The 25740-nt window shown below is 40.6% G+C and overlaps 1 protein-coding gene across 5 annotated transcripts in view; it reads left to right on the plus strand.

The window, feature by feature from the left end:
• Window positions 1–25740, plus strand: part of PDE8B (phosphodiesterase 8B) — a 284085-nt gene that overhangs the window by 233499 nt on the left and 24846 nt on the right. For all 5 annotated transcript variants that reach the window (XR_007127458.1, XM_047730026.1, XM_047730027.1 and 2 more), the window contains exons 11-12: window positions 17561–17603; window positions 22377–22454. Coding sequence is in view for 4 of the 5 variants with exons in the window: in XM_047730026.1 (XP_047585982.1) it covers window positions 17561–17603; window positions 22377–22454 (121 nt within the window). In the remaining variant the exon portion in view is untranslated. The remainder of the gene's footprint in view (window positions 1–17560; window positions 17604–22376; window positions 22455–25740) is intronic.

Here is a 25740-nt window from a genome sequence, read left to right on the forward strand (position 1 = left end):
GCACTATCTTTTGTTTCTGATCAGTGCATGTTACTTTGACAAAAGTTAATATTCTAAGTTTAAGATAAAAGGGGAGAGATGATGTTGTATCGAGTATGTTAGGCTCATAAAATTAACTGAAGTAAAGACATGTGAAACCAGTATCTAGATTGGCATGTATGTATGTTCTTCTTTGTCTTGAAGCTCCAGTATGTTGAGAACCAGATTCAGAATACATGAGAACAGGGGCAGCAGCCCACCCATGCTTTAGGAGCTGTGTAAAGCTGATCATGGCAATGGGGATCCAGAATGTTGCGTGGGTGTATTTTGCTGCCATATTTGAGGAACACTGTTTGGTGTTGGCTTGCTGTTTGGGTGGGAATTTTGAGAACTGTATTATAAATAATTTTTGAAAATAGAGTAGACGGAAAACCTCTTTGATCTATACATCAAATACTTTTAGCTTCCGAGGAAATACTCATCAAAGTATCTTCAGTAAAGAAAGATGATCAAAGAAATCCTGTGTTATACCTCTCGCGCTGTCCTTATTACATGTAAATGAAGGGAGGGTCTTAAAAGACTCTGTTCCCATGATCACATCTCTCATCTGGCAATCAGACTCCCCTGCATCACCGAAGTCTTGTCACACACACAGAAGACTTCGGTTTTCTCTTGAAGTTGTTGATCAGGTATGCTCAATCTTAAAAAGAAAACATTTCTTAATATGTTGACTTCGCAAGCTATATTAATTATTTTAGAGGATAGTCCTTGTCTTCATTACAACCAGAGTTTTACCCCTTTTCATAATATTTGGGGGTGAGCGTGACACAAAAGCAAACAGTACACAGACACACGTTGGAGAAATTGCAGGCCTGGTTCCAGATCCCTGCAATGAAGTGAATAACTTAATAAAGCAAGTCCAGTGAATTACTGGGTTTCCCAGTGCATATAAAAGTTATGTTTATACTGTACTGAGTCTGTTAATTGTGTAGTAGCATTATGTCTACGAAGCAGTGTACAAACTTTAATTTAAAAACACTTTATTTATCTACCTGTGTATCTAAATTTTAGGTAGTTAACATACAGTGCAATATTGGTTTCTGGAATAGAATTCAGTGATTCATCACTTCCAACAGCCAGTGCTCATCCTAACAAGTGGCCTCCTTTAATAACCATCACCCGTCTGGCCCCTCCCCCACCCACCTCCCTCCATCAACCCTCAGTCTCTTCTCTGTCATTAAGAGTCTCTCATGATTTGTTTCCCTCTCTCTTTTTTCTTTCCCCTTCCCATATGATCATCTGTTTTCTTCCTTAAACTCCACATAAGAGTGAAATCACATGGTTTTTGTCTTTCTCTGACTGACGTATTTAACTTAGCATGATACACTCCAGCTCCGTCCATGTCATTTTGCAGCTGCACCAGTTTGCATTCCCACCAATAGTGCAAGAGCGTTCCCCTTTCTCTGCATCCTTGCCACCATCTGTTGTTTCTTGTGTTGTTGATTTTAGCCATCCTGACAGCTGTGAGATGATTTGTCTCTTAGCCATCTGGATGACTTTTTTGGAAAAGTATCTATTCATGTCTTCTGCCCATTTCTTAACTGGGTTATTTGTTTTTTGGGTGTTGAGTTTGGTAAGTTCTTTATGTATTTTGGATACTAGCTCTTTATCTGATATGTCATTTGCAAATGCCTTCTCCCATTCCATAGGTGTCTTTTAGTTCTGTTGATTGTTTGCTTTGCTGTGCAGAAACGTTTTATCTTAATGAAGTTCCAGTAGTTCATTTTTGCTTTTGTTTCCCTTGCCTTTGGTAATGTGTCTAACAAGAAGTTGCTACAGCGAAAGTCGGATTTCTGCCTGTGTTCTCCTCTAGGATTTTGATGGTTTCTTGCCACACATTAAAGTCTTACATTCATAAAAATAGCTTATTGCTAAAAAACTGCTAATCATCCTGAGCTTTTGGTGAATGGTAATCTCTTTGCTGGTGGAAGGTCTTGCCTTAGTATTGATGGCTGATCAATGGTTCAGTGGTCACTGAAGGCTGGAGAGGCTGTGGCAATTTCTTAAAATGAGACAATGAGCAAAATGAGACAATGAGAAAATGAAGTTTGCCCCAGTGACTGACATTTCCTTTCACCAACAATTTCTCTATAACATGCAATGCTACTTGATAGCATTTTACCCACCGTAGAACTTCTTTCAAAATTAGTCTGTCCTCTCAAACCCTGACCTTGCTTTATCAACTAAGGTTATGTGACATTCTAAATCCCTTTTTATATTTAGTTTGTTTTTATGGAAATATAGTAGACACACAGTCTCGTTTTCTCATCATCATTTATTAAAGAGACTGTCTTTCCCCCGTCGTGTATTCTTGCCTCCTTTGTCATAGACTAATCAACCATGTAAGTGTGGCTTTATTTCTGGGCTTCCTTATGCTGTTCCATTGCCCTCGGTGTCTACATTTTGCACCATTATCATACTGTTGTAATTATTATAGCTTTGTAGCATGTCTTGAAATCTGGGATTGTGATACCTTCAGATTTGTTTCTTTAGATTGCTTTGGCTATCCAGGGCCTTTAGTGACTCCATACAAATTTTAAGATTCTGTGTTAAATGCTGTGAAAAATGCTACTGGTATTTTGTTAGAGATTACAGAGTCTATAGATTGCCTTGGGTAGTATGCACAATTTAACATTGTTCTTTCAATCCATGAGCGTGGAATACTTTTCCATTTGTTTGTGTTGCCCTCTTTGGTCAATGATTTTACAGTTTTCAGGGTATAGGCTTTCATCTCCTTGGTTAAGTTTAGTCCTAGATATTTTATTCTTTTTGATGCAGCTGTTAATAGAATTCTTTTTTTTTTTAATTTTATTTTTTTATAAACATATATTTTTATCCCCAGGGGTACAGGTCTGTGAATAGCCAGGTTTACACACTTCACAGCACTCACCATAGCACATACCCTCCCCAATGTCCATAATCCCACCTCCCCTCTCCCAACCCCCTCCCCCCATCAACCCTCAGTTTGTTTTGTGAGATTAAGAGTCACTTATGGTTTGTCTCCCTCCCAATCCCATCTTGTTTCATTTACTCTTCTCCTACCCCCTTAACCCCCCATGTTGCATCTCCTCTCCCTCATATCAGGGAGATCATATGATAGTTGTCTTTCTCCGATTGACTTATTTCGCTAAGCATGATACCCTCTAGTTCTATCCGCGTCGTCGCAAATGGCAAGATTTCATTTCTTTTGATGGCTGCATAGTATTCCATTGTGTATATATACCACATCTTCTTTATCCATTCGTCTGTTGATGGACATCTAGGTTCTTTCCATAGTTTGGCTATTGTAGACATTGCTGCTATAAACATTTGGGTGCATGTGCCCCTTCGGATCACTACGTTTGTATCTTTAGGGTAGATACCCAGCAGTGCAATTGCTGGATCATAGGGTAGTTCTATTTTCAACATTTTGAGGAACCTCCATGCTGTTTTCCAGAGTGGTTGCACCAGCTTGCATTCCCACCAACAGTGTAGGAGGGTTCCCCTTTCTCCGCATCCTCGCCAGCATCTGTCATTTCCTGACTTGTTAATTTTAGCCATTCTGACTGGTGTGAGGTGATATCTCATGGTGGTTTTGATTTGTATTTCCCTGATGCCGAGTGATGTGGAGCACTTTTTCATGTGTCTGTTGGCCATCTGGATGTCTTCTTTGCAGAACTGTCTGTTCATGTCCTCTGCCCATTTCTTGATTGGATTATTTGTTCTTTGGGTGTTGAGTTTGATAAGTTCTTTATAGATTTTGGACACTAGCCCTTTATCTGATATGTCGTTTGCAAATATCTTCTCCCATTCTGTCAGTTGTCTTTTGTTAACTGTTTCCTTTGCTGTGCAAAAGCTTTTGATCTTGATAAAATCCCAATAGTTCATTTTTGCCCTTGCTTCCCTTGCCTTTGGCGATGTTCCTAGGAAGATGTTGCTGCGGCTGAGGTCGAAGAGGTTGCTGCCTGTGTTCTCCTCAAGGATTTTGATGGATTCCTTTCTCACATTGAGATCCTTCATCCATTTTGAGTCTATCTTCGTGTGTGGTGTAAGGAAATGATCCAATTTCATATTTCTGCATGTGGCTGTCCAATTTTCCCAACACCATTTATTGAAGAGGCTGTCTTTTTTCCATTGGACATTCTTTCCTGCTTTGTCGAAGATGAGTTGACCATAGAGTTCAGGGTCTATTTCTGGGCTCTCTATTCTGTTCCATTGATCTATGTGTCTGTTTTTGTGCCAGTACCATGCTGTCTTGATGATGACAGCTTTGTAATAGAGCTTGAAGTCCGGAATTGTGATGCCACCAACTTTGGCTTTCTTTTTCAATATTCCTTTGGCTATTCAAGGTCTTTTCTGGTTCCATATAAATTTTAGGATTATTTGTTCCATTTCTTTGAAAAAAATGGGTGGTACTTTGATATAATTGCATTAAATGTGTAGACTGCTTTAGGTAGCATAGACATTTTCACAATATTTATTCTTCCAATCCAGGAGCATGGAACATTTTTCCATTTCTTTGTGTCTTCCTCAATTTCTTTCATGAGTACTTTATAGTTTTCTGTGTATAGATTCTTAGTCTCTTTGGTTAGGTTTATTCCTAGGTATCTTATAGTTTTGGGTGCAATTGTAAATGGGATTGACTCCTTAATTTCTCTTTCTTCTGTCTTGTTGTTGGTGTAGAGAAATGCAACTGATTTCTGTGCATTGATTTTATATCCTGACACTTTACTGAATTCCTGTACAAGTTCTAGCAGTTTTGGAGTGGAGTCTTTTGGGTTTTCCACATATAGTATCATATCATCTGCAAAGAGTGATAGTTTGACTTCTTCTTTGCCGATTTGGATGCCTTTAATTTCCTTTTGTTGTCTGATTGCTGAGGCTAGGACTTCTAGTACTATGTTGAATAGCAGTGGTGATAACGGACATCCCTGCTGTGTTCCTGACCTTAGCGGAAAAGCTTTCAGTTTTTCTCCATTGAGAATGATATTTGCGGTGGGTTTTTCATAGATGGCTTTGATAATATTGAGGTATGTGCCATCTATCCCTACACTTTGAAGAGTTTTGATCAGGAAGGGATGCTGTACTTTGTCAAATGCTTTTTCAGCATCTATGGAGAGTATCATATGGTTCTTCTTCTTTCTTTTATTAATGTGTTGTATCACATTGATTGATTTACGGATGTTGAACCAACCTTGCAGCCCTGGAATAAATCCCACTTGGTCGTGGTGAATAATCCTTTTAATGTACTGTTGAATCCTATTGGCTAGTATTTTGGTGAGAATTTTTGCATCTGTGTTCATCAAGGATATTGGTCTGTAGTTCTCTTTTTTGATGGGATCCTTGTCTGGTTTTGGGATCAAGGTGATGCTGGTCTCATAAAATGAGTTTGGAAGTTTTCCTTCCATTTCTATTTTTTGGAACAGTTTCAGGAGAATAGGAATTAGTTCTTCTTTAAATGTTTGGTAGAATTCCCCTGGGAAGCCATCTGGCCCTGGGCTGTTGTTTGTTTGGAGATTTTTTTTTTTAAGATTTTATTTGTTTATTTGACAGAGATCACAAGTAGGCAGAGAGGCAGGCAGAGAGAGAGAGAGAGAGAGGGAAGCAGGCTCCCTGATGAGCAGAGAGCCCGATGCAGGACTCGATCCCAGGACCCCGAGATCACGACCCGAGCCAAAGGCAGAGCCACTGAGCCACCCAGGCGCCCCTGTTTGGAGATTTTTGATGACTGTTTCAATCTCCTTACTGGTTATGGGTCTGTTCAGGCTTTCTATTTCTTCCTGGTTCAGTTGTGGTAGTTTATATGTCTCTAGGAATGCATCCATTTCTTCCAGATTGTCAAATTTGTTGGTGTAGAGTTGCTCATAGTATGTTCTTATAATTGTCTGTATTTCTTTGGTGTTCGTTGTGATCTCTCCTCTTTCATTCATGATTGTATTTATTTGGGTCCTTTCTCTTTTCTTTTTGATAAGTCTGGCCAGGGGTTTATCGATCTTATTAATTCTTTCAAAGAACCAGCTCCTAGTTTCGTTGATTTGTTCTATTGTTTTTTTGGTTTCTATTTCATTGATTTCTGCTCTGATCTTTATGATTTCTCTTCTCTTGCTGGGTTTAGGGTTTCTTTCTTGTTCTTTCTCCAGCTCCTTTAGGTGTAGGGTTAGGTTGTGTACCTGAGACCTTTCTTGTTTCTTGAGAAAGGCTTGTACCGCTATATATTTTCCTCTCAGGACTGCCTTTGTTGTGTCCCACAGATTCTGAACCGTTGTGTTTTTATTATCATTTGTTTCCATGAATTTTTTCAATTCTTCTCTAATTTCCTGGTTGACCCATTCGTTCTTTAGAAGGATGCTGTTTAGTCTCCATGTATTTGGGTTCTTTCCAAATTTCCTCTTGTGATTGAGTTCTAGCTTCAGAGCATTGTGGTCTGAAAATATGCAGGGAATGATTCCAATCTTTTGATAACGGTTGAGACCTGATTTAGGACCAAGAATGTGATCTATTCTGGAGAATGTTCCATGTGCACTAGAGAAGAATGTGTATTCTGTTGCTTTGGGATGAAATGTTCTGAATATATCTGTGATGTCCATCTGGTCCAGTGTGTCATTTAAGGCCTTGATTTCCTTGTTGATCTTTTGCTTGGATGATCTGTCCATTTCAGTGAGGGGAGTGTTAAAGTCCCCTACTATTATTGTATTATTTTCGATGTGTTTCTTTGATTTTATTATTAATTGGTTTATATAGTTGGCTGCTCCCACGTTAGGGGCATAGATATTTAAAATTGTTAGATCTTCTTGTTGGACAGTTCCTTTGAGTATGATATAGTGTCCTTCCTCATCTCTTATTATAGTCTTTGGCTTAAAATCTAATTGATCTGCTATAAGGATTGCCACTCCTGCTTTCTTCTGATGTCCATTAGCATGGTAAATTCTTTTCCACCCCCTCACTTTAAATCTGGAGGTGTCTTCGGGTTTAAGATGAGTTTCTTGTAGGCAACATATACATGGGTTTTGTTTTTTTATCCATTCTGATACCCTGTGTCTTTTGATTGGGGCATTTAGCCCATTAACATTCAGGGTAAGTATTGAGAGATATGAATTTAGTGCCATTGTATTGCCTGTAAGGTGACTGTTATTGTATATTGTCTCTGTTTCTTTCTGATCTACTTCTTTTAGGGTCTCTCTTTGCTTAGAGGACCCCTTTCAATATTTCCTGTAGAGCTGGTTTGGTATTTGCAAATTCTTTCAGTTTTTTTTTTCCTGGAAGCTTTTAATCTCTCCTTCTATTTTCAATGATAGCCTACCTGGATATAGTATTCTTGGCTGCATGTTTTTGTCGTTTAGTGCTCTGAATATATCATGCCATCTCCTTCTGGCCTGCCAGGTCTCTGTGGATAAGTCTGCTGCCAATCTAATATTGTTACCATTGTACATTACAGACTTCTTTTCCCAGGCTGCTTTCAGGATCTTCTCTTTGTCACTAAGACTTGTAAATTTTACTATTAGGTGATGAGGTGTGGACCTATTCTTATTGATCTTGAGGGGGGTTCTCTGAACCTCTTGGACTTTGATGCTTGTTCCCTTTGCCATATTGGGGAAATTCTCTCCAATAATTCTCTCCAATATACCTTCTGCTCCCCTCTCTGTTTCCTCTTCTTCTGGAATCCCAATTATTCTAATGTTGTTTCATCTTATGGTGTCACTTATCTCTCGAATTCTCCCCTCGTGGTCCAGTAGCTGTTTGTCCCTCTTTTGCTCAGCTTCTTTATTCTCTGTCATTTGGTCTTCTATATCACTACTTCTTTCTTCTGCCTCATTTATCCTAGCAGTGAGAGCCTCCATTTTTGATTGCACCTCATTAATAGCTTTTTTTATTTCAACTTGGTTAGATTTTAGTTCTTTTATTTCTCCAGAAAGGGCTTTTATATCTCCCGAGAGGGTTTCTCTAATATCTTCCATGCCTTTTTCGAGCCCGGCTAAAACCTTGAGAATCGTCATTCTGAACTCTGGATCTGACATATTACCAATGTCTGTATTGATTAGGTTCCTAGCCTTTGGTACTGCCTCTTGTTCTTTTTTTGTGGTGAATTTTTCCGCCTTGTCATTTTGTCCAGATAAGAGTATATGAAGGAGCAAGTAAAACACTAAAAGGGTGGCAACAACCCCAGATAAATATGCTTTAGCCAAATCAGAAGAGATCCCAAATCGTGAGGGGGGGAGAAAGGGGATAAAAAGAGGTTCAGAAAGAAAAAAAAAAAAACAATTAAAAAAAGAAAACCAATAAAGAAAAAATATAAAAAGGAAAAATATATATATAAATATATTAGATAAACTAGTTAAAAAACGTTAAAAAAGAAAAGGGTAAAAGTTAAAAAAATTTAGAAGAAGAAAAAAAAATTGAAAAAGAAAAAAAAAATTAACTGCAAGGCTAAAGAATCATGGGGAGAAAGCCATGAGTTCTGTGCTTTGCTTTCTCCTCCTCTGGAATTCCGCTGCTCTCTTTGGTATTGAAACTGCACTCCTTGGTAGGTGAACTTGGTCCTGGCTGGGTTTCTAGTTGATCTTCTGGGGGAGGGGCCTGTTGTAGTGATTCTCAAGTGTCTTTGCCCCAGGCGGAGTTGCACCGCCCTTACCCAGGCCGGTCTGAGTAATCCCATCGGGTTTGCTTTCGGGAGCTTTTGTTCCCTGAGCGCTTTCCGTAGAGTTCCGGAGGGCGGGAATGAAGATGGCGGCCTCCCGGTCTCTGGCCCGGAGGAGCCGAGAGCCTGGGGCCCCACTCCTCAGTGCGCCCTCAGAGAACAGCACCCAATTACTCCCGTCACACTGGCCTCCGGCCGCGCTCCAAGCTGACCGAGCCTGCGACCGGTTTGAGGTAACCCCGAGCTTAGAGCTTACTCCTTGGCTCTGTCTCTGTAGCCGGCTTCCCCGTTCTAATACCTGTAAGCTCTGCGACACTCAGACACCCCGATCCTTCTGTAACCCTGCGGGACCTGAGGCCACCCTGGCCCTGCGTGGGCTTCACCCCGGTTAAGCCTCTGGAGCAATGTCCCTCAGCGGAACAGACTTTTAAAAGTCCTGATTTTGTGCTCTGTTGCTCCGCCGCTTGCCGGGAGCCGGCCCCTCCCCCCGCAGTTATCTTCCCATCGCTTTGGATTCACTTCTCCACCAGTCCTACCTTTCAGAAAGTGGTTGATTTTCTGTTTCTAGAGTTGCTGTTCTTCTTCTCTTCGATCTCCCATTGGATTTGTAGGTGTTTGCAATCTTTAGATAAGCTATCTAGCTGATCTCCCGCTACCTGAAGTAGTCTCAGCCTGCTACTTCTCTGCCATCTTGACTCCTCCCTGTTAATAGAATTCTTAATTTCTTTTTATGTTACCTTGATATTAGTGTGTAGAAATGTAACAGGTGTTTGTGTATTTTGTATCCTGCAACTTTACTGAATTCACTCATTACTTGTAATAGTTTTTTGTTTGTTTGTTTGTTTGTTTTAAACATTTATTTATTTGAGAGAGAGAGAGACAGTGAGAGAGAGCATGAGCGAGGAGAAGGTCAGAGGGAGAAGCAGACTCCCCATGGAGCCGGGAGCCCGATGCGGGACTCGATCCCGGGACTCCAGGATCTTGACCTGAGCCGAAGGCAGTCGCTTAACCAACTGAGCCACCCAGGCACCCACTTGTAATAGTTTTTGATGGAAACTTTAGGGTTTTCTATGTATAGTGTGCCCTCGGCAAATACTGACAGTCTGATTTCGTCCTTACCATTTTGGTACATTTTATTTCTTGTCTGATGGTTGTGAGGACTTCCATTACTATGTTGAATAAAAATGGGAAGAGTGGACATCCTTGTCATGTTTCTAATCTTAAAGGTAAAGTTCTTAGGTTTTCAACACTGCGTGTAATGTCATTGTGTTTGTCATGCATAGCTTTAATTGAGTTGAAGTTCCCTCTATACCCACGTTGTTGAGAGTTTTTGTCATGAATAGATGTTGGATTTTGTCAAACGCTTCTTTGACATCTATTGAGAAGATCACGTGATTTTTATCCTTCATTTACTTGATGTGGTATCATTGATTTATTTCTCTGGGTATTAAACCATCCTAAAATCTCCAGAATAAATCCTTCTTCACCATGGTGCATGATCCTCTTAACGTATTGTTGAATTCAGTTTGTTAATACTTTGTTGAGGACTTTTGCCTCTATGTTTATCAGAGATATTGGCCTAGTTGTTTTCTGGTGTTGTTTGTCTAGTGCCTTTGTCTGGTTTTGATATTAGAGTAATGTGGGCCCTGTATAATATATTTGGAAGCTTTCATTCTGTTTACTTGTAATAATTGGAGAAGAATAGGTATTAATTCTCCTTTAAATGTGTGGTAGAATTCACTGTGAATCCTTGTGGTTCTGGAATTGTCTTTGTTGGGAACTTTAGGTTAATAATTCAGTTTCATACTAGTTATCAATCTGTTGAGATTTTCTATTTCTCCCTGATTAAATTTTGGAAGATATATGTTTCTAGGAATTTATCCATTTCTTCTAGGTTGTCCGATTATTTGGCATATAATTTTTACTAGGGCTTTCATATTTCTGTGCTATCAGTTGTTGCTTATTTGTCGTTTCTGATTTTACTTACTTGGGTCTTCTTTTTTTCTTAATGAGTCTGGGTAAAGATTTATCAATTTTTGTTATCTTTGCAAAGAACCAACCCTTGGTCTCGGTGATGTTTTCTATTGTATTGTTTGTCTCTGTTTCTTTTATTTCTGCTCTTTTTTATTTCCTTTTTCTTTCTACTAACTGGGTTTCGTTGGTTTTTCTTTTTCTAGGTCCTTTAAGTGTAAGGTCAGGCTGTCAGGATTTTTCTTGTTTATAGAGATAGATTTGTATCGCTATAAATTTCCCTCCTGGAACTATTTGCACTGTGTCCCAAAGATTTTAGACCAGCATTTTCATCTTCAAGTTTCTCTAGGTATTTTTTTTTAAATCTCCTCTTTGATTTCTTTGTTGACTCATTGGTGGTTCATTGGGTTAGTCTCTACATGTTTGTGGTTTTTACGAGGTTTTTTTTTTTTTTCTTGTAGTTGATTTCTAGTTTGATACTATGTGGTTGGAAAGAATGCTAGATATTATTTCAATGTTCTTAAATTAATTGAGACTTGTTTTAAGGTCTAACATGTGATCTATCCTGGATAATGTACCACAAGCACTTGAAAAGAATGTGATTTTACTATTTGGGGATGGAATGTCTGTATATGTCTGTTTAAGTCCATCTGGTATAGTGTGTTGTTCAAAGCCACTGTTTTCTTACTGATTTTCTGTTGTCTGATCTATCCATAGATGTTAGTGGGATGTTAATTGTATTTCTGCCAGTTTCTTCCTTTATGTCTCTTAACATTTGCTTTCTGTATTTAGGTGGTTCAGTGTTGTGTGCATAGATATTTAAATTTGTCGGTGCAGAGATATTTAAAATAATTATATCCTTTTGATGGGTTGATCCCTTTATCCCTGTGTAGTGCCCTCCTTTGTCTCTTATTACAGTCTTTCTTTTAAAGTCTACTTTGATATAAATATGCTATCCTGGCTTTATTTTTTTTCCTCTTCCATTTACATGAAACATCTTCCACACGTTCACTTCAGTCTGTATGTGTGTTTAGGTCTGAAGTGAGTCTCTTTTTAGGAAGCATGTAGATGGGTATTGTTCTTTTTTGTCCATTCAGTCACCCATGTCTTTTGATTGGCGCTCTCAGACCATTTATATTTAAAACTAATTATTGGTAAGTAATTACTGCCCTTTTGTTTTCTCATTGTTTTTCTGTTAGTCTTGTATTCCTTTCTTATCTTGTTCTCTGTCTTGTGTGTGTGGTTGTTGTTTTTTTTAACCTACTCTAGTGTTATGCTTGGCTTTCTTTCTCTTTTTGTATATGTATATCTATTATAGGTTTTCCTAAGTATATAATAGTTTATATTAAGTTGATGGTCACTTAAGTTTGAACACAGTCTGAAAGAACGTTGTTTTACTATCCCACTCACCATTTTATGTATGCGCACATCTGTTTAGAAATTTTTATTTTGTTAATCTCCTGTCCTTTCATAATATTCTTCTAATTATGGCCTTTTCTTTTCCACTTAAAGAGGTCCTTTTAACATTTCTTTTAAGTCAGGTTCAGTGCTGATGAATGCCTTTAACATTTTTGGGGGAAAATACTATTTCTCCTTCAGTACTGAATGATAATTTTGACATATTGGAGGTTTTTTTTCCTTTCAGAACTTTGAATATATATAATGCCATTCCCTTTTAGCCTGAAACATTTCTGCTAAAAAATCAGCTGATAGCCTTATGGAGTTTCCCTTTTACATAACTACTTATTCCTTCCAGCTTTTGAAATTCTCTTTGTTTTTAAAATTTGACATTTATTTAAAGATTTATTTATTTGAGGAAGGGAGGGCTTCCCTGTGAAAATTACCTTCTGGCAAACATCGAGAGGGCAAAGAGGCAAAGGGAAGAGGGTAGATTTGGAAGTTCCTCCTGGGCAGAAGAGTCACATGTGTAAAGGTTCTGTGGTAGTGAAGAGCCTGGGAAAACAAGGGGGTTGGAATGGAGGCCAGTGTGGCCTGCAAGACGGTAGCCCAACAGAGCAGCAGGGGCCAGGCCACAGTGCACAGCCCCACAGCCAGGCTGTCCCACAAGGCTGGCCCTAACACCATTGGGAAGTGTTTTAAGCAGGAAGATGACAGGATTAAATGTAGTTTAGGTAACACTGGTCTAAAGAGTTGAGAATGAGCTGGGCTGGGAGGCATGGCTGAGGTAAGATGAGAGCTGACAGTCATCTGCATTCTGGCAGTAGAGAGAGGTGAAGGGGGTGATCCCAGAGGTATTGAGAAGGGAGATTTTCCCGGATCTGATGATGGACTAGGTATGGGGACTAGAGAAAAAGAAGCGTCGAAGATGGACACTCCAGGTTTATACATTGGGAAATCTGGCAATTTGAATTGAGACTGACGCTTTTTATGACTTGGCCATTCCCTAATGACAAAAGCAGCCTTGGACGTTTCTACCAAATGCCGTTCAGATTCCCAGGGTGACTCTGAAATGCAGGTTGAAGGAGTTACCTAGTATTTGTTTGCTTGCTTGTTATTATTGCACTGATCCTAGCCTTGACTCATTTTAACTGCTAAAAAGTCCCATGGTTTTACAGTTTCAAAAAATTAATTTTAACATATTATATTAAGAGTGTTGTTTTCATATAATTATTTCTCAGGGTTTTTCTCCTGTAAGACATAAGAGAATTTAGGTTCATTTGTAATTACATAATTCATAAAGTCAGTCAGTGAAATCATTAAAATCTGTCTATTAAATAGTTAACTGGGTAAATCTACACTTCTAAGACAGCTGCTATTTACAATTCACTAGTTACAGTTTGAAGTGGAACATCATTTTCATGCCCAGGCTCATGGTAGGTTGGGAGTTCCTGGGACCATGACATGTAATTCACTTTGCTCAGTTTCAAGTTTTTCTAAATTGCCTTCATCCTATTTATTTTTACAGACTTTTAAATTATAGCTCAGACTTGCATTTTTTAGCCATTCTTCCATATTCTCAGTTGAATATATAATCTTCCCACATTTTATTATGAAAATTTTCAAACCTGTAGAAGAGTCAGAAGAATTGTAAGTAGATATGCACGAGGCCACCACCTATGTCATGTAGTGACCGTTTAGCTCAGTCATCTATCCGCCTATCCTTGATTTATTCATCAGTCCCTCTTAGTCTTTGATAGCTTTTAAACTAAGTTACATTTCACCCCTTGGCACTTTACCATGTGTATTATTGACTAGAGTTTAATATCTATCCAGGTTTTCTCATTTTTTAGGTGAAAGTTATATATAGTGAAATGCACAGATCTTAGGTATAGCATTCCTTGAGTTTTGACAGATGCACATACCTCTGTAACCCAGGCCCCAACAAGGTCCCAAATCTACCATTCCAAAAGTTCTCTCCTGGCCTTGCCAGATATCCCTGCCTCTACTCCTACCCCTCCCACCCCTAAAGGGAACATGTTCTGAATACTTAACCACAGATGAGTTTTGCCTGTCCTAGAGTTGCATACAATATCTATGCTTTTATGTTTGGCTTCTGTGACTCATCACCATGTTTTGAGATGCATCTGTGTTATATATATCCGTAATTTTTCCCTTTTTCTTTTTTTTGCTGAAGAGTATTCCGTTGTATCAGTTGACCACAGTTTATTTCCCTTGTTGATGAACTTCTGGAGTGTTTCCAGTTTTGGGCTCCTTTGAACATTCTTAGAGAAGACTTTTGGGGAACAACATATGCTTTTGTTTATCTTGGGTAAATATTTAGGAGTTAAGCTGAATACTGAGGAGTGGGGTCATAGGGTAGGTGTATGCTTAATTTTATAAGAGACTGCCACACCTGTTTTCAGAGCAATGGTACAATTTTCTCTTCGCTCCAGCAAGGTATGAGATTTCCAGTTATTCCAGAGCCTTGACAGAATTTCTTTTTAGACACTGTGGTGGGTGTGTAGAGAAAATAAAAATGGTTTTAAATGGTTATTCCAGAAGAGGAAAACAATCAGATGACCCTGAAATCTTTCTCTTCCACACACATACACACAAAACCCAGAATTTGTGGGGCCTTTTAGAGCCACGCATAATCATGTTTTTGTAAACAAAACATTTAGCACAAGGACAGCAACATTTGTGGGAACCTTTAACATTTTAAATAATTAAAGGTTCAAAATGATGAATTCCCACCCCCTCCCTCCAAACAAGGTGTAAGCTTCCAAGGACTTGCTAAGAAATCCCAGCTTTGAGCTCTGGCAGGAGCAGCTAGGCCAAGGCCCGCGGTATTCACGTTGTAGGAACTTAGTACTAAAGCATTAGGTTCCCCAGAAACACAGGGATCCAAACTCCCAGTCATGACTTCATGTGGACACATTTTACACTTTAAGCTTTCTTTCACAAAAGGGAAAACAAAAACACTCCACAGACAGTGGTTGACTTGGGGACACTGAATTATGACTGCTTTGCTTTACTTTAACATACATGTGACAAAACCTATAGATAGCAGAGATTCAAGCCTTCCCCAAAATTTCAAAGGAAATTGTATTCCAAAGAGCTGCCCTCCTGTCCCACAGAGGATGTTGTCCTCAGACCCTAATTAAACAGGCCTGGGCCCAGAGCTTCCCTTGTGGGTCCTCCCTGTAAAGAGCTCTGTGACAAAGAGGAAGTGGGTTTGGAGCCGTTGATCAAGGTTAGAAATTGGGCGCTGTTGTGTACTAGCTGGGAGGGTCAGGCAAGTGAAACCTCAGCTTCCCCATCTATCAGAGGAATGACGGTCCTTCCTCTGCCAGGGGTATTGTTCTGACTAGCCTGATGGCAAATGCAAAGGTGCTAGCACATGGCAGACATAGAGGAGACGGTGCTCCGTCTCTCTCCATGCCCCACAGCCCTCCAGCCCAGGTCACCCTCCTGGCTGCTTCTTGGAGAACAGCCAACTACAGAGCAGCTCCTTCCCTGTTGACTTCCTCAGAGAACACAGATGAGAAATATGAGGCAATAATTCCAGTGGACTCATTCATGCCAAGTTATAAATGTGGGTTTAGACCTCCAAGAAAAGAGTTGGAACTATTAAAGAATTTTCATCCAAGTGAATCTTCAGTTGTGAAAGGGGTTGGGGAGGGGGAGGTATTCCCAAGAGGGAAGGAAGGAACCTGAGCTGGGAAGCTCTGAGGAAAACCTAGTGCCGCTGGAGGGTAACCAGCAGATGGCCTCAGGCACTGCTCCCACCTCAGAGGATCAGGAAGTGTCCTGAGTGACAGGTGCTAACGTGGCCCTGTGAAACCTCCGTTTGTAAAGCAGGTGACATCAGGGAGTGACTTCTAGGCTTTGTTCCTGTCCATAGGAGAGAGTCCATCAGCGCTAGGTGAGCTGTCTCAGGGGCAGTGGTTTTGGGGGCGTGCCTGCCTGCTGCTCCAAAAGGGCCAAATACCACATCCTATGTTTAAAGGCAGATGGGAAGCTACCTCAGCAGAGGGACCTGGTACCTCTTACCTCCCCTCCCCTCTGTTCCCTCTTCTCCCTGGGCAGGACCATGGCACTAGCTTCTGAAAGGCAGGGTTGGGCTGTGTCAGCCGCATAGGAGCTCCACAGATCATTTGGCTTGCCCCTGGGGGTCAATAAAAGACAAGGGCTTTTTGGAGTAATCAGGGAAGTCAGAGGCCTTCGTTCTTAAAGGAGAGGTGTATTCTGATTCAGAGAGAAAAGCTAAGTATTTAAGATGACCTGGTTTTGAGCTAAAGCTGACTGAGAGAACAATTTGCAAGCTAAAGTTGTATTTATTTGGTATGGTATCAAAAATCCACGTTGCACTCAGGAGCTTTGTAGCAAATGGTCTTTATCTGTAAAGGAAAAACTTAAACCAGTTGATCACAGAAGAAATAACAAGTTCCCACAATTATGGGATAAATGTGTCACAGCCTTTAAACACATTTTGAACAAGATCTCACACAGGCCGACCATGTAGTTGTTTCAATAATCATGTGGCTCGGACTATATGGAATGATTCCACATAATGTGGAAGAAAGCCCCCTTTCTTTAACACTTCAGTTTTACGTGATCGTTGTTCAGTGGTTGTGTCAAGCTGGAACATCGTACCTGTTATCTGATGTGTAGGGAACTCCTGGCTATTACAGTTGGTGTTGGCACTACACAGTCACCTGGCTTGTTTTTCAGGTTAACTTATGCCATTCAGTGAGTAGGTACAGAGACTTGATTGTCCAAGCAACTGGAAATGGATGATTTAGCAGCAAAGGAGCATGATGATAAGCATGATATAGCTAGATGAACCCCAATAACAGTGTCTTAGTTATAAATGGAAAAAAATGCAAAATCCCAAAGCGTGTTTATTATTTTCTAGTATTAATGACTCACTCATTTGACAGATATCTATTGAGCATTAGCATAAAATCATTAGGATACCAAAGTTGATAATGAGAGGAAGTAGATGTTAAGCTGCATCCTAAGTTCCTATCTCTTTGTGAATAAACATTTTGTAAATCAACTCTGTCCATAATTGAGGAACACTAGAAGAGATTTTTAGAGAGGCTTTTAAAATCCTAGGCCTAAATTCAGATTATTTTTATATTATAGAAAAATTTTATAACATGTCTAAAACCTAAATAGGTTATATATTAGCCTTATAAAAAAATTGTTACAGATTTTTGTCTTTCTGCATTTATGCAATGGTCAAAATGGAAACAGCTGAAAGGAGATGTAGACGTCCTGGGTAGAAAGCACATCCCTTGGGTATCTCCTTGCTCTCGGGCTCAGGCATCCCAGAAGTGTCTGAATGTACTAGAGCATTTGTAGAATAATCAGTTGGTGTACATCTTTCATCTGTTCATATTATCTGTGTAACTTCTTGATTTCTTGAATCTTCAGAGCTTTTTAATGAAACTGTTTGGCTGGAAATGTAGCTAATACCATATTTAAAATTTTTTTCTCTTTTTTCCCCAAACTTTTGAACAACTTCAGCTTCACAAGATTCATCGTGATTCAGGAGACAATTCTCAGACAGGTAAGAACACTTCCATTTCACGCGTACACACTCTGGTGGCACTGGTGGGTTCAAGTCTATAAATTACTCTGAAGAAGTCTAAATTACTCTGAAGAAGTAGACACTCACTACCCCAGAATTTGGATTGCCAAAATCTGAGTGCTGGTATTGGAAGGCTGGAGAGAGAATACAAGCAGAATCCCTTCAAAACTTGACTCTTGATTCATGGTAACCTTTTCTACTGAATGCCTTTCCCATCCTGGTTTTATTTTGCTGGCTAGAGACCTTGCAAAGCAAATAAACCCAAAAGAGAGTGGCCCAGAAGTCCAGGGGAAACACACTGTTGTACCCTGGACAGGCTACCCTTCCCTCCTAGCTCTCGGTGTCTAGATGATTAGAGAGCATGGACTGCCCTGTGCAGGAAGTCAAGAGCACTGAGGCACCATTTCAGTCCCTTCCCCCTCAGTTTACACTCTGTCTGACCCTTTGTCTCCTCTACCTTCAAATGTGGGTTAGACCAGATGACTATTGGATTTGAAAGGTTTGTAATTCTCTAATCATTAGAGCAAAAAACCAGTCTGCTCTCAAAGACTTAAAATTCTTGTTCCTGCATACATGCGTGACCTTCTTTGCTTAGTTAATGGTTTTCCCAGATGCTAATGCATAAGGATAGACCCTGAGCTACTAATTCAGTCCTTCTCTTTGATTCTAGGATGGTCCATATTTTAGCACACTCAGACTTAATTTGATCCTTCTACATTTTAGTTTCTTTGCTTGTAAAATGAATTAATAATGTCCATCTCGTTGCTAGGAAGAGTAAAGGAGAAAGTGTATATAATAGCTAACAGTACCTGATACTTAGCTGTGGGGTATTGTCCTTCCATTCCCCTACCCTTTCCCCTACTCTGCCTTTCCCTCTCCCTCCCTCCTGGTATGTCTCTGTCTCTATCTGATGTTTTAGTTTATTTCTTGTACACAGCAAGAGTAATATTTTAACTAACTTATGAGCTTCTGGGTGCCAAAACCTCTTCCATTTTCATATCCTTTGCAGTGCCCAGCATTGCCTTGCACATAATAGACCTAATAAAAATGCTCCCAGAGCATGGCTATGTTGAAACTATCCCATCTTACAAAACATAGGTTCCCCCATTTGACTAACTCTTTGACTTTGAGCTACCTGCATAATCTCTCCAAGTTTACATTTTCTCACTGGTAAAATGAGGATCACATTATGTAGCTTTCAGAATTGTTGTAATGATCATAAAAGATAATTTCTATACTTTAACTTTGAAACACAATGTCTGCTGCAGAGTAGGTGCTCAGTAAATGTTAGCTTTTTTTTTTTTCCAAAACTTGTTGATATTATATCCCTTCTTGTCATTGAATAAATTTATTTAAATTTCCCTTATCCTTATTTTCTCTGGTTTTTAAATTCATTCCATAAGCATCTGTTGGTAGAATGAATAATGAATTATTTGATTTAAATGGCCTTTTATTGAAGAATAATTTCTCCAAACTTTTAATAATTTCTGTTACTGTATTCTCTTAATTTTAGCTGAGATAAAATCAGGAATAAGCATTAGATACCTTTGAGTAATTTCTAGTGAATGATTTAGAATTCAGCCAGCCAGACAAGAAACTAACTTCCCTACTTTAGTTTATTTTTTAAGATTTTACTTATTTATTTGACAGAGCTCACAAGTAGGCAGAGAGGCAGTCAGAGAGGTGGGGAGGAAGCCTGATGCAGTGCTCGATCCCAGGACCCTGGGATCATGACCTGAGCCGAAGGCAGAGGCTTCAACCCACTGAGCCACCCAGGCGCCCCCCTACTTTAGTTTTATTTAGAAATTAAATTTTGAGGAATTCCTGAGTTTTTTTAATCTTGAATGTAATCTTAAATCTTTATTAAGTTAGATATAATTTATTATGTGGTAAATGAGTGTTAGGAATGTGAGATTATTAAGTCCCTGAAGAGCACTTAAAGGAGTGTCTTGCAAGGGACCACTGTTAGTTTTCAAGGTTTGAAAGATGCCATATGATCCTAACAATGTCATGTAAAGTATCACTACCCATAGCTGTCTTTATAAACTCTGAAACTCCTATCCAAGGCTATGAAAACTATTAAGGCAGAATCTGGAAGTCAAAATGAACCAAAGACACAGTGTAAATATTTTGTTATATCATTTAAGACAAGGCTGTAGGGTTATGGTGTTCAGATCAACTTCATAATAGTTCTGCTTTTCACTTTTTGCTATACAAATACAATTCAAGTTTACTTATTTTTTTTAACTGAATCAGATTTTTTAGGACACTAAAGTAAATGGTTAAAAAAGGTGATCCAGAAGAAAGTATTTAAGACATATTTTGAAGTGAAAACAGCAAATAGCAGAACAGTATTGTAACATGATCCTATGTGTGCCTCGAAGGTATATTTGCAAATGAACAGACGCAGTTAATACTGTGAGCCAGCATGAACTACATACGTACAGTGTAGCAGGCACCATGCTAGCTGCTGCCATGGATTAACTCATTTACGTCTCCCAACAGCCTGAGAGAGATGCTGTGACCAACTCCACTTGATAGATACAGATATCGAGACACAGAGAAATAACATTCCTACGGTTACACAGCTAGTACATGGCATGGTAGAGACCTGAACATTAGCAGTTGGGCTCTGGAGCTTACTCTTTTTTTTGTTTGTTTTTCTTAAGATTTTATTTATTTATTTATTTATTTATTTATTTATTTATTTAATTTATTTTGAGCGAAAGAGAGGGCACGAGAAGGGAGAAGGTCAGAGAAAGGAGCAGACTCCCCATGGAGCTGGGAGCCCGATGCAAGACTCGATCCCAGGATTCCAGGATCATGACCTAAGCCGAAGCAGTCACTTAACCAACTGAGCCACCCAGGAGCTTATTCTTTTAACTGCTGTTCTCTCTTGTACTTTTTTTCATGCTAATGGACAATTCTTAAAAGAGCATTATTGCATCTTTTTTTTTTCTTTCTTGGAATATTGGTGTCTGAGAAATGCATTCTCCCTGCAGGAACCTGCCATGTCCCCCTCCTGTCTTAGCCCAGTAAGGAGCGATGCTGTTAAGATTAAATTTCTCTCCTAGCCACCGGGTTACTCCACGAGCACCCAGTGCCCTGCAAATGCATGTTTCTGAAGCCAACTCTGCTGCCCTGACATGTTGATCTCTTGGTCCTGACCGGAAGCGCGCCCTCTGTGCTTCAGTCTTGGATTGACATGGCCGCAAATTCTGGGTGTTAAATTCAAAGTCAGCAAAGACTTAGTCAGAATTTAAGTGTTTTTTTCACCCCCTCAGAAAATAGGGACAGGCGAGAGTCAAGTTGTGGAAATGGTTGGGATTTAAAATGTGCCTTTTCTTCTCTACCTTCCTGGCAATGGCAGTATGTCTCATTTGATGAAATGACCTCCTCAGGAGACCATCTGGAGGTCTGACCTTTCAGAGGGACCTAAAATTACTCCATATTAGTTTCTCCAATAAATTCAACTTTCTGTGCATCTCACTAGTATTTTATTTCCACAGATAGCCCTGTAAAAGCCTTCCCCACCCAGTTACATGTACTGTCCTTCAGGTTGAAATGAACCCCCAAAATTTACCCCAGTTTTTAATGTTTTTTTTTAATTTTTATTTATTTTTATTTTTAAAAAGATTTTATTTATTTATTTGACAGACAGAGATCACAAGTAGGCAGAGAGGCAGGCAGAGAGAGAGGGAAGCAGGCTCCTTGCTAAGCAGGGAGCCTGATGCAGGACTCGATCCCAGGACCCTGGGATCATGACCCAAGCTGAAGGCAGAGGCTTCAACCCACTGAGCCACCCAGGCGCCCCAATGGTTTTTTTTTTTTTTTTAATTTATTTATTTGACAGAGACCACAAGTAGACAGAGAGGCAGACAGAGAGAGAGGAGGGAAGCAGGCTCCCCGCTGAGCAGAGAGCCTGACGTGGGGCTCGATCCCAGGACCCCAGGATCATGACCTGAGCCGAAGGCAGAGGGTTTAACCCGCTGAGCCACACAGGTGCCCCCCCAATGGTTTTTTTAAAAAATAGATTTATTTATTTAACTTAGGGAGAGAGAGAGAAAGCACACGTGCACGTGTGTAAGCAGGGGGCAGGGCAGAGGGAAAGCATATCAAGCTGACTCCCCACTGAGTGAGGAGCCCAGTGCCGGGCTGGCTCTCACAACCCTGAGATTATGACCAGAGTCAAAATCAAGAGTCAGAGGCTTAACCGACTGAGCCATCTAGGTGCCCCTTTTAATGTTTACTTTTTTTTCAAAAAGTATTTTGTTAATGGAACTACAAAGCCCTTGATAATAAGCCCTATTACCATGATACAGTGGGGTGTCACAAGAAAAGAGTATCATTTTACAATTAATATGACTGATAATTTTGTGTTGATGATTCAAAGAAAAAGGGGTTTGCGGTTTCTTTTTTTTTTCTTTTTAAGATTTTATTTATTTATTTGACAGAGATCACAAGTAGGGAAGAGGCAGGCAGAGAGAGGAAGGGAAGCAGGCTCCCCGCTGAGCAGACAGCCCGATGTGGGAAGCGATCCCATGACCCTGAGATCATGACCTGAGCCGAAGGCAGAGGCTTAAACCACTGAGCCACCCAGGCACCCCAGTTTGCTGTTTCTTGAGGCTATTCTGTAGGGCTTAAAAAGGAACCTTGTTTTTTAGATAATGGGGGCAGGGGGGATGTGTCTAAACTTCATCTGTCAATAAGCTGCAAACTACTCTCTTTCTGTTCCTAATTTAAAATCCTTAGAGTCTCATTCATTCAGATACAAGAACAGAAGGAAAGAGTCCATTGATGTGAAATCGATATCATCTCGAGGCAGTGATGGTAAGTTTCTCAGATTTCTTTGGCATCTTCTACACCTTAGAAAGGTCAGAGGAATGTGCTCAAGAAGCCCCAAGTAGTACGGTCTTGATGAAAGGTGCTTTTCTTTCTCTATAAACTGAAAAACTTGTGGGCCTTTTGAATCTTTTTTACTTTTTACAGTCTTTGTCTTCTCTTTGAAATGATTCCATGCATATTCCTTACTGCCTAAAGTATGTTGAGCCACGTAACCACCAGAGCAGCTCGGAGTTTTGACAGCTAGGTCACTCCAGTGGCAGAGAGAGAATCCCAGAGTCCTGGCTTCCTGACTTCAGTGCAAACCCAATTTGCAGTGTACCTGTTAGACACCCTAGCCCTTCATAAAATGTCACAGAAGTACTGTGAGACAGAACTTAGCAGCACAGTTGTTCTGCTCTGCAAAACAGAATTTACCAGAACATTATTTGAGTTCAATCAGGCCTAAGTAATCATTTGCATTTGCAGGGCATTGAGAAAGTCAAAGGTGATTCTGAAATTTCAGTCCTAGGTACGTGGGGAAAAAAAATGAGTAATAGTTTCAAAAACAGGAGTCTGCATGTATGGCCAAGGTTGGGGGCTGAGGAGAAAATGATGAGTTCTATTTTAGTGGAGATGGCAAGGAAGCGAAAATGTAAAACAGGTATTCAGGGCTAGAGATATGGATTCGGCAGTCCTAGAGGTGATAGATGAAGCTGTGAGCAGGGGGAGATCTCTAAGGGGTGTGTGTGTGTGTGTGTGTGTGATGGAGGTAGGGGAGAGAAAGAGGAAAGAAAAGAGGGTCTAAGACTTGAAAGCACACCTTCAGTGAGAGGAGAGGCAGGAGAAATAGGGCCTGTGAAGACTGTAGGAGAGGTGGTGGCGAACCAAGAACAGGTGGGGAGCAAGAGAAAAGAGATGACCAGCAGTAGAAATGCTGCAGAGACCAGCAAGCTTAAGAACTGAGAACTAGTGGATTTCACTCATTCATTCTAGGGGCATGAAGAAGGATAATTAGTGACTGAGGTAGAAAGGACAGCAGTAGGATGGTAACCTCAGGGAATAAACAGGAAGGACAAGTGAAGGACTTTCCAATCCTTTGGGTCACAGTGTGAAACCTGAGTATGAGGGAAGTGGCTACACGAGCAAGGACCAAAGACTCTAGAGACAAGATGAATAATTCATAGAGGAAGATGGATAAATCACAGGCCGTGCGAAAGATTGGGACCAAGAATGTAAAGAAAAAGGAGGGACTGAAATATTTTAAGATGTACACAGAACATTTTAGATGGAAAAGATAATGGATGAGAGAATTTGAACTGGATTAGCTCGGTTTTCAGCATAGAGTTGGGGTGGGATCATCACCCCTGCAGAACGTGGAGAAGTAGGGGCTGCAGAGCACAGAAGAGGGCTGCAGTGATGGCGGAGCAGCAGGAAGGCTCTCCTGATACTGCCTAGATTAAGTTATCACATCTATAACATGAGGATTTTATCCCTCCTGCCTGCCTCATAGGAAGTGGTAGTAAGATCTAATGAGAACGGGGCTTTTAAAGTAAAGCTTCTCCCCTCTGAATTTTCTACCCACATGTAAGCATTACCTGTTCCAAAAAAAGAGAAGATGGCTGAGTAGGAGGACTCTTACCTTATTGCATCGCATGGATATAGCTAGATAAAACTCTTACCAGTGTAAATAACCAGAAAGCAACTTGAAGACTGGCAGAACAAACTCCACAGTTAAATGTAGAGAATAGTCCATATAGAGGAGAGTGGGAAGGGTGGGGACATGTTTGGGAGCTAAGCAGACCCGCAGGAGGGAGGGATGGCACAACTTGGAGAGGGGAAGAGAAGAGACCCTCATGCCAGGCACCCCAGGCATGGGAAGTCCCCATAAGATTGAGCTTTGAAAAACAAAAGGGCCAAATTTGGTGAATTCTTAAAATTAGTGGGCTGAACATCTGGAACTTTAAAATTCAATTGGCTCTGTGATAGCCCTCTCCAGCCAGCCCCAGCTCCAGGTCTCTTGGCAAAGCAGACCCACACAAACCCTAACCTAGGGTCTACCTGGGTCAGAAAGGGATGTGCCTCTTCCTAATTCCTGATGGCATAGCTGGGAGGACAGTACCAGGCCTTAGGGCCCAGCTCTGACGGATGTGGTTGTTGGAGGGGGCCCTCACTTGGAGACCTCATACTTGGAGCCCTAAGCCCCACAAGCCTGGAGATTATAAGCACAGATGGTAGACCCAAGTGGCTTGACTTGCCCGAGGCCACCTGAACCCCAGGGATTTGGAAGCAGAGGTGGCTCAGCTTTGTGGGCCCCCAGGGCACTCAGCAAACAAAGGCTATCAGAGGGTTGAGCAAGCCCAGCCTCAGCCCAGGGTTTCAGATGCTGCCAAAGGAGGACTGGATCAGGTTAATTGTATATGGATCTCCTATTCTCCTGTGGACCTGCCTCCTTCCAGTAAGCTCTTGGCCAGAGCCCATCCAAAGCAGAGCCACAAGGCTGGCAGGTGCAAGCAGCCCCAACAGGGACCAGCACCACTCCAAAATGACCCCTGCTCTGGGTAGAGGGGAAGATAACCACACATACCAGCAGCCCCAACAGTGCAGCCCCAGCAGTGAGCTAGGAGCAGACATCTGGTCTGACAGCAAGCCCTGTCTGCCAAGAAAAGTTTCTTAGGGAACAACACAGGAAAGCACCCTGAAAATCAGTGACCCTGTCTGTCTGGCAAATGCCTGGTGTGACTCAACTCAAGCCCAAGGCAGCCCCAGACTGGCCCACTAACAACACCAAGGACCAAACCCTACCCAAAGTAGGCAAAGAGCCGTTGCAATCAACTGGATCAAAGGGAAAAGCAGCTCAGCCACAATAGTATGTGCATAAAACAAGAGGAGATACTCCTCAAGTGCTAGGTTCTGATGAATAGGAGACACTGCACAGCAGGGCACTACAGGACCTCTCCTTCACAAAGCTACTACTTTCAAGAGCAAGAGTTGTAGCTGACTTTCCTAATACATAGAAACAGACACAGAAAGACAAAATGAGGAGACAGAGGAATATGTCCCAAACGAAAGAATGGGACAAAATCATAGGAACAGAGCTAAAGAAAAGAGAGAAAAGAAACGTGGCTGATACAGAATTTAAAGTAATGGTAAAGGTACTCACTGGACTTCAGAGACCTCAGTTGAGACCCTTAATGAAAAGATAAAACCCATAAAAAGAACCACAGATGAAGAATTCAGTAACTGGAATTAAAAATACACAAGATGGAATAAGTATAGTCTAGAGGAAGCAGAG

Source organism: Lutra lutra, chromosome 5, assembly GCF_902655055.1.
Source record: "Lutra lutra chromosome 5, mLutLut1.2, whole genome shotgun sequence".
Classification (NCBI taxonomy): Eukaryota; Metazoa; Chordata; class Mammalia; order Carnivora; family Mustelidae; genus Lutra; species Lutra lutra.